The sequence below is a fragment of the Elaeis guineensis genome, chromosome 11 (genome assembly GCF_000442705.2).
Source record: "Elaeis guineensis isolate ETL-2024a chromosome 11, EG11, whole genome shotgun sequence".
Classification (NCBI taxonomy): domain Eukaryota; kingdom Viridiplantae; phylum Streptophyta; class Magnoliopsida; order Arecales; family Arecaceae; genus Elaeis; species Elaeis guineensis.
Window position 1 is genome coordinate 112,975,479 of NC_026003.2, and position 9,257 is coordinate 112,984,735.

General features: G+C 37.1%; 2 protein-coding genes across 4 annotated transcripts in view; one reads left to right on the forward strand and one right to left on the reverse strand.

Annotated features, from left to right (window-relative positions):
- Positions 1–6,840, forward strand: part of LOC105054116 (uncharacterized) — a 7,381-nt gene extending 541 nt beyond the window's left edge. The window contains exons 2-4 of one of the 3 annotated variants that reach the window (XR_003802129.2): positions 328–398; positions 6,232–6,468; positions 6,614–6,840. Coding sequence is in view for 2 of the 3 variants with exons in the window: in XM_010935550.4 (XP_010933852.1) it covers positions 328–398; positions 6,232–6,390 (230 nt within the window). In the remaining variant the exon portion in view is untranslated. Of the gene's footprint in view, positions 1–327; positions 399–6,231 lie in introns of all 3 variants that reach the window. The other 2 variants (XM_010935551.4, XM_010935550.4) reach the window with 2 other exon arrangements.
- On the reverse strand, positions 5,766–8,596 carry LOC105054115 (uncharacterized). The gene is made up of 2 exons (XM_010935549.3): positions 7,885–8,596; positions 5,766–5,994 (listed from the first exon to the last, which is right to left on the reverse strand). Exon 1 carries the CDS (start codon positions 8,550–8,552, stop codon positions 7,917–7,919), a length of 636 nt encoding a protein of 211 aa, XP_010933851.1. The 5' UTR covers positions 8,553–8,596; the 3' UTR covers positions 5,766–5,994; positions 7,885–7,916.
- Between the last annotated feature and the right edge of the window lie 661 nt (positions 8,597–9,257).

The window sequence follows — 9,257 nt, forward strand, 5'->3', positions numbered from 1 at the left end:
AAAGAAGGGAAAATATGGAATTACGAAAATGACCTCGGATATTTTGAGTTTGTTCGGCAGCCTTTCGCTTTAGTAGAAGTGGTTGTTGGGAATTGATATTTGTCAGGATTACGATGGGCTGCTTGCTTTCGAACCCGATAAAATATCCACAACACTTTTTCATACCTGCGCTCAGTTCTTTGCTCGTTTTGGGGTTTTTTTAAGGAGAGGAGTGAGAAAGAGATAATTAAATAGCGTATAATTAGATAGTAAGAGCTAGTTGGCTAGTTATTGTGATATTTTTGATATTTTATTATATTGAATTGGGTGTGCTGTTCCTTTTATCAGAAACTGGGCACTTGGCGGTCCGGAGGACAAGGAAGCGCCCTCGTCCGCGATACGATACATCGCAGGAACAGGTTTATATCTTTGCTCTTCTACGTTCGTCTTTTCTAACATTTCTTGCTCGCCTTCCGGATGAGAATACGTTAGCCACGGTAGCTTTGAGGAACGTTAAACTGCACCAGAACAAGTGGGGAACTACAACGTTCAATCGGATCGTGGATGGTGGCACAGGATGGGAATTGCTTTTCCAACTTTAACCAAAGCACCAAAAGCATGAAGAAGATATTTAATTTAGAAAAAAAAACCAAGACGTAATTTAGGTCTCTAAAACTTTTTGCTGTTTGTCATTAATGGAGTGAAAAAAAATAAAAATATCTTTGATTCACAGAGCTTGGATTGTCATTTTCACACGATCTGGAGGACTTCATTCTCTATCATTCATCCACTTAAAATGTGCTTCATCCTTTATCATTTATTCATTTACAAATCTTAAAGCATTATATTCTTTATTACATTCATTTGTATAGATCTTAAAACACTCTGTCCTATCATTCATCTATTTATAGAAATTTCAAAGTACTTTATCATCTATCATTTATTCTTTAGCATAGATTTCATAAAGGGCTCTACCCTCTATCATCTATTATTTTGTATAAATCTTAAAATACTATATCTATTTGCACATATCTTAAAGTACTCTATCCTCTGTCATTCATCTATTTGTACAGATCTTAAAGCACTTCATCCTCTATCATTCATTTACCTTATAGATCTTAAAGTACTCCATTCTTTATTATCCACGCACCTATACAGATCTCAAAGGATTTCATTCTATATCATTCATCTACTTGCATAGATCTTCAAGTATGATACCCTCTATTATCCATCCATTTGCATAGATTGCAAAACAGTCTACTCTTCTATATAGAATTTAAAGTGCTCTATTTTCTATCAATCATTCATCTATGTAAATCTCGAGGCACTCTATCCTCTACTATTTATTCATCTACATAAATCTTAAAACACTCTATCCTCTATCATTGATCAATTTACATGGATCTTTAAGCACTTCATCCTCTGCTATCCATCTGCTTGCATAGATCTTTAAGTACTTCATTCTTTATCATTCAGCCACTTACATAGATCTTAAAGTACTCTATCCATGTGACTCTTCTTCTCCTCTCTTTTAATTCGAACCAAAACAAAATCTTCTTACTTAGTGGGAATGATAATTTTGAAATTTTATAAAAGTTTTAGTTATCAGATGACCCTTATATGATAATGTTTTGTAACGAAGATAGATAATTGGATCATATTACAATGAATTTGAAGTTTTGATGGTTATTTGATATTTTTTAAATTTTTGGATGTAAGTGTAAATAGCTTAAACTTGAAGGGGGGCCTCTATAATTTTTTTTAATTAATCTTTTTTTATTTTTTCATATATATGGATAAAGTCAAGGATAAAATGGATATGTCTTAAAAGTTGATATACAATTTTTTGGCTTTCAAATCCATTCAATTTACTTAGAAATATATTATTTCATGTTATAAGATGAAGTGATTTATTTAGGAATAAAAACAAGAGTGAGGAAGGTAATTTATTTACTCGCAACTATTATTATACTTTCAAATTGTGTTAACTTATTCTACTTTCCGACGAGAAAAAATATAGGGTCCCATGGTTAAGGAGAATGGGTCACTATTTATGTAGACAATGACAGAAAATATCTTAGAAAAGAGAAGTTAATTACTTTTCTCTTTTCTTCCTTTGTACAGTCAACTGTTCTAAACTCTTCTCCTTGAAAAATTATTAGGTAGAACGGTTCCATCACGTGTACCATGCACCATTCAATAACAAACCAGCACACCATCCGAGAAAGTGAACGTTTTCCCATTCAAAACAGTAGAAATTGTCAGTTGGTCAATTATGCTTAAAAGTGAATTTTTCATTTAAAGTTTTCAATTAAGCTCGGATAATAGTGCATCCTTTTTAATTATAGATGATGTGCTGGTTTGTTATTGAATGGTACATATGGTAGAATTGTTCTAACCAATAATTTCTCCTCCTCCTTAAGGGCCTGTTCTTTTATACGTAAATATCATAGGAAAATTGATCAACTTTCTCATTAACAAACTTATCCATGTTCTTATACTTTTCAAAATGGATAATTTACTTTTCAATAGATAATATTTATCCATAAAATGAAAAAAATTTTACCCATCTAGGAGGTGGCTAAATGATTTTTTCATCAATAAAAAAAATAACCTTTTAAATTCATTCCTATCATATCTTTAACCTTATACTAATAATATAATTATATAATAATATAATAAATTATAATATGATATATCATAATATAATATAATATAGAATATTATATTATATTATACTATATTATTATATACAATAATATTTTATATAATATATATTATATTATATTAATATAAGATATCAATATAATATATATTATTATATTATAATAATATATAATATATACTAATATATTATAATATAGTATTATAATATATTATTATTATAATAATATAATTGTATAATATATTATTATATATTATATTATATTATTATATATAATAATATTTATATAATAAAAGGTATTATAAAAAATATGTATAGATCTTAGCAACTTATCCAAAAAATTAGTAATACAAAAGAACATGGATTACAGATTCCAATGCCATTTTCTAATGTGTAAAAGAACATGGGTAAATTATTTTTTTGTCTAAATATTGCCTGAGAAGTATTTGCTTAGAAAAATATAGATTCCTGGATACATTTTTTATCCTCAAAAGAGTAGGCCCTAAGTGTCACCAAAAGAACTTGTCATAGGGCTAGAAATGCATGCCAAGTGGATGTCAAATTATACTGTGTTCCAGGAAGAAGAAAAGAAGAAATTTGCCTATGGGCATCATACTATTAAAAGGAAGAAAAAGAAAGAGAATGCTACACAAAATAGTACCTAACAGAAAGATGATGACCAGTCTTAATCACTTCTCTTCTCTTAGATTAGTCTCTGAATGCAATGAACGTTATCTTCCTACCTTACATTGCCCTCCTCCTAAGCTTACATGCAAATCTTAACAAGAACTATACTTGAGCCGTCAATATAGTTTGGCACAAAGTAGATATTCTGATGGTAGTTGATTCCTTCCCATATCAAATATGTGGGATGGGACTGCTTGCTTTAAGTCCATGTAGCAAATCTATTTATAATTAAGTTTTAGTGTTCAAATAGCTCTTTTTGAATTTTTATTGAACAAGAGAACCTAACACCCCATCTTTTCTCCGATCAAATTCTAACATACACCCATTGACATTTAATTTTCTGTCTTATACACACTTATACAGAACTTTCACGCACTTATACTACTTTTTTACATAGTTATGTTGTTCCTATACACAATTATATTCGTCCCGCACATACTTATATTTGTGTATATGTAATTACTTATAATTGTGTACGTAATAGTGTATAAATGTGTATGGCTGCTAGGGATCGAGAATTAAAGAAACTTTGAAACTTGGGATGGGCATTAAAGTCCAAGTCAACAAGGATTTGAGGTTATAGTCCGGTTAATGGAGGGACCGTTATCAATTTGCTATGGTTTTTACCTTTAAGTACTTTATCAAATGATAACACATCAACTCCATTAATTTCAAAGCAATTGAAATCCATGTGGTCTTAAACTTATAGTATCTTATTTGTTGATAAGTACCAGATCAATATTTCCCAGATAAAAATAAAATTCTCCTAGATTTTAAAATCCACTAGCAAAAAAATTGTAACAATGTAGATATCAAAACATTTAAACCATCACAGAAATTATTAGCGCTCCTTGTCACTGATGCCCTATTTAAGAACGTTTCATTGTTTTGCGCATGTTATGTGCACCTCCTAATATGTCCTTTCTTTTTATCTCCACCATTGTAATGTGAGCTGCATAGTACATGCTCACCCCTTTTAGACTCCTGCAAATTTTTCTTCTCTCCTTTTTTCCCTCTCTCAAGCCAAGACTCTTGTGGCTATTGTTTACCTCCTCTTGCATGTACCAAGTACTTAGTAATGCTATATAACTAGAAGATGCATTATGGAGCACCCTCTCCTATCATGGTCTTGTAGCTTAGAATGCTATTAGCAGAAGATACCTTTATGTAACACTAGGAGTAAATATTTTTGCCTAAACTTTGTTGATGTGATTTCCTTGTTTTCAATCTTATCTTGTGGACTTGTTTGTGTGCCCCTCAGACTAGCAAATTTATGATTTTTTTCGCCTATGCTGCTTTCCATCTAAAAGTAATGCTATCACATGAACAGATGTAAGAGCAACAAGTAGGGTTCGCCGTCTAGGTATCGACGGCCGTTTCGACCAGCCAATGGTACGATTCGGTATAGTTCTGTACCGTATCGAACCAGCATCAAACCGATGAAGGCACCAAATCCGAACCGGGAGAAGAAAAAGAAAGAGAGAGAGAAATAGAGAGAGGGAGGAAGAAAGAAAAGGAGGGGAAGGAGAGAGCGGGGCCGCCGGACGGCCTTCGGCTGGCTGCTGTGGCCGTCAGATGACGCAGACGTAAAACAACGACGATGCCCCTGTTTCATGATTTTTTTTTTAAAAATCGAAACTTAAGTGAAGCAGGCAAATGATTAGCCGACTTCATTGATTTTAATTTTTTTTAAAAATCTTTTAAACAGTGAAGTCATTTGCTGGCTTCACTATTGATCTTCGTTTTTAAAAAAAGGGATCGTATGAACAGGGACGACAGCCTCTGTTCAGCGACCGTGATGCCGCCCGTGCCGCTTCCACCACTTGTCTCCCCTGGCCTTGACGAAGCCCGCTCAGTGACCGTGACGCCGCATGCTTCCATCTCCGGTGATCTCCTCCTTTTTTCTCTTTCTTTCTCACTCGTTTCAAAGCCCTATCAGGCAAACCGACGAGCCATGGATGCTTTCGCGGCCCTCTGATGGCCACAGCGGGCCACCGCCGGCCTCTAGCGACTCCCGCCTCTCTCCCTCTCCTCCTCTCTCTCTTTTTCACTTTCTCTCTCTTTTCCTTCTTCCTCCGCCGGTATACCGTTTGAACCGGCCGAACCATGCCAATTCCCCACCGGTCCGGCTCGGTACGAGGTGTACCGGCTGGTTCGGTATGGTACAGCATTCCATGGCAACAAGCCTTATGAAGGTAGCAGCTGATCAAGTTGGCAAAGTAGCTGGGTGTTGCTTTATTTGTTCGTCATACAATTCATTACCTTCCATTTTCAATGCTTAGTTAGTTCCCTTAAATATTAGTGACATATGCATCTGAATTAGTAGTAAATAGACTGCTGGTTGACTTCTCAAGCCTCAGGTTAACTTTACTTACATTTTGATGGATCTTATTATTGTTTGTAATGCATCACAACCACTGAGATAGATACGACAGAATATAGAACAGGGTACATGCTTCAAGCAAGATGCCTACATCGAAATGGATCAAAATCCTAACTTTTTATAACAGTATCTGAAAACAGAAAAGCTTGTGCAATGGCCAGAATCAGGAATAACTTCCTTCCCTCACATATCTTCTTTCTCCCAACTTTCCAGCCATTGCATGAGTAACTCTTGAAAATTTTGACAGTGAAATGCTTTCTATCCATCTCTTACCTGTAGGCTGGTGGGCAGCAGGAAAGGTAAAGTTGTTAAAGAAATGGGGTTGTGGTGAAAGTAATAGATACACTTGACTAAATATAATGCATAGCAGAAAGCCTATTTAATTGAAGAGACTAGTCTGCACATTTGAGTTTCTTCTTATCCCCATATATGATGGATCTATTTCTGTTCTCTTTGCCTCTCTCTCTCTCTCTGTGTTTCGTACTGCTTTCTTGTAACACATGCATACTCTTTTAAGGTGGTCCCACAGCTTGGAAGTGCAGTGGTAGATGCTAGTAATTCTAAGAAGAACCAAAGAGAAGGACAAGGATGGTGTCCGGCAGTGTCTCCAACCAGCCCAACAGGGGGAAGAAAAAAGAGAGGCCGGCGTAACTTTTATGATGCCTCTAAGCTGTAGTTTTTTTCTAATCGCTCAAACTATGTAGTTTGGTTTTGGCAAAAGAAGAAAGAGGAGTTTCTAATGCCAGTTCTGTTGGTAAGTTCCCTCATCATGTTAGAGGGATTTATGTTTGGTTTGGTATATCTGTAGTCAGTTGATGAGTAGGTATGCATGAGTCTAGTGCATTGCAAAGCTAGTACACATGAAGTTGAATTTGTCATTCTACCATTGTCTCAAGCAGCACAAGCAGGGATCGGGCCAGAAGAGGACATGTTTTGATCATAATTAGCAGATTCAAATCAAGCCTCTCAATCAGCAAAAATTGGAATGGTGTGGTCACCAAGGTTTGAAAAACCGAGGATTGACCCTGTATTGACCGAGGATGGTTATGATATATACTGGTTTGGGGATTGAACTGATGAAGGGACTAGATGAGTAATTGGCTAGGCCCTAAAAAATCTTGATACAGCCTCTTTTTTGAACCTCCAAAGTCCGAATTCTTGTTTTGGGTTCCATATGGTATTGTCTTGTTTGAATGCTCTGTTTTTTTTTTTTTTTTGGGCTAGCCTAGTTATGGTTTCATATATGTGCTGAAGTTAGAAACATATATATTTATCATATAAATAAGACATTACATATTTGAAATTGTAGATAATGTATAAAAATTTGTATTGGTATTTGAAAGGCAATTAGATTACCAGGAATCAGAAACCTCCATACAGAAATGCTATACCACCAATTACAACTAATTGGTTCACAAGATAAGAAAGAAGACCAGAGGTAACTCTAATGATTTAAGCAAATAATAAATAAAGATGTATCTACACTAGCAATCAATAACAGAATCATTTTCTTCACGCTTTTATTCAGCTTATTTCTAGTATGAGTACCTGAAGATATCGTAAACGTTATGGTCGCTCATAAATTTCACATTCTGTGATTGCCATAGGTTAGCTAAGTACAGTAATGTATGCTGATAATGATGACCATGGTGGTCCCCTCTGTCGAAAGACTGCAGGTGAAAGCTAACTTACTGTAAATGCAGTACCTGCAAACCAATCATTGGATTCGTAACTACGTAACTAGTAGTTTCTACCCTCATGTAACCTGAAATATAGGTACATGGAGTTGTGAGTATCCGAGCAAAAATCAGCTTACAAGATCTTGTTAGGAAGAGAGAGAGAGAGGAGGAACAAAAAGCATCTGTTTCCAATATCCCCTTATCCCTTCTAACACCAACAGATTCAGATATCTAACACAATCACCTAAGAATTTTGAGACTTTCAAATAAAGCTTAGGATTTCGTTCTTCCTCTGGAAGGTTTTGGTTGCAGAATTATATCAGTATGCAAATGCGATTTTTTTTTTCAAAATTAAGAAAAAAATTTAATATTCCCCTTTCTCCTAAAGAGATATAGTATATCCAACTAATTTACAAGGACAAGAAAGAAGGGATTTGAGATAACACAAGGATGAAGTACAACCACGGCATCCAAAGTAAAGGGAAAGAAACCTCAGAAAGGTTGTTTGGATGCTGTTCTAAGTCTATTCGAGGTTGGTATGGCGCGAGCGGAGGTGGGCCGGTGTCTGGCCCAGCACCTCGGCCAGCCTCAGCACCACCATCTCGAACAGCACGAACAGCGCTCCCTCGTACACGCTCCCCATCGGTAACCTCACCCCGCGCGGAGCTCCCGACTCCTCCTCGTCGTTCGCCATGGTTTGGGCCGGGATATACGCTACCGCGTCCGCGCTCCGGCACGCAGCGCTCCCAGCCTCGGGCTGCGCGGTCAGCAGCGCTACGCGGGCCCCGGCGGACTTCGCCACGCCGCAGATGGCGTCGACGGTGGAGAAGTAGCCGGGGCCGGTGGAGGCGAGGAGGAGGTCGCCGGCCGCGATGGGAGGGGTGGTGACGTCACCGACGACGTGAGCGGAGAGGCCGAGGTGGTAGAGGCGCATGCAGAGAGCCTTCATCATCAGCCCCTCCCGGCCCACCCCGTGGACGAACACCTTCCCTGCCGCCGCGGCCGCCGCCGAGATCTCCGCCACCAGGACATCCAGCGGCGGGGGGAGGGCGCGGGATCCGGCCGGGGACGGCGGGGGAGGGGAGGAGAAGACGGATCGGATTTGGTCGCAGATTTGGGAGGCCATGGCCGCCGAGAGCGCCGCGCTGTCGCCACTCATTATTATTGCTTATCCTCACGCTGCTGCCTGCGCGTCCAAATGATTTCTTATTGGTGATATGTTGGTGCCCAGAGATTTGCGACCGGTCGTGGTCGTCGTGGATCCGCTACATCATCAACAGCCACGTGGCAGGCTGGCAGCTGACGGCGAATTAACATAGCGGCTTCTCGCAGTTGAATAAACAGTTGCGTTGTAGGTCACTAATTTAATTAGATTAAAAAAAATTACAGCAACGTTCTTAAGATTTGATCCATTTATATTTAAATTTCTAACAAAAAAAATATTAAATGAATTTCAAGACTTTATAAATATTATAAAAAATTCTAATTATCAATATTCATTAGATTGTGTTACAACGTGAGGGTTATCTGAAAAGTTAAATCTTATGAAATACTGTTCTTTATAGGTTCTTTGATTTTGATGCAAAGTGGAGTGGAAGAAAAGAAGAATTACGTAACATATGTGACTATTATCTTTTTTTTTTTTTTTTTTTTTTGACTATGCTCATAGATCAGATGGAAAAAAAAAGATAATATAGAAGATAAAAATAAGAGCATAGATCGAAAGAAGAAAATAAAAAAAATTAAAAAGATTGAAGATATCTGAGAGAGGATAATTGGATCGTCTTGCCATCCAAATAGCCCTTCAGCCTTTATTACGAAGAATCTTTGCCATGAATTTCTCCATAGCTGCCTTTTTGAAGAC

Bases quoted from the DNA above. Each gene is read 5' to 3' on its own strand.
- LOC105054115 (XM_010935549.3), bottom strand. From the start codon at position 8,552: ATGAGTGGCGACAGCGCGGCGCTCTCGGCGGCCATGGCCTCCCAAATC.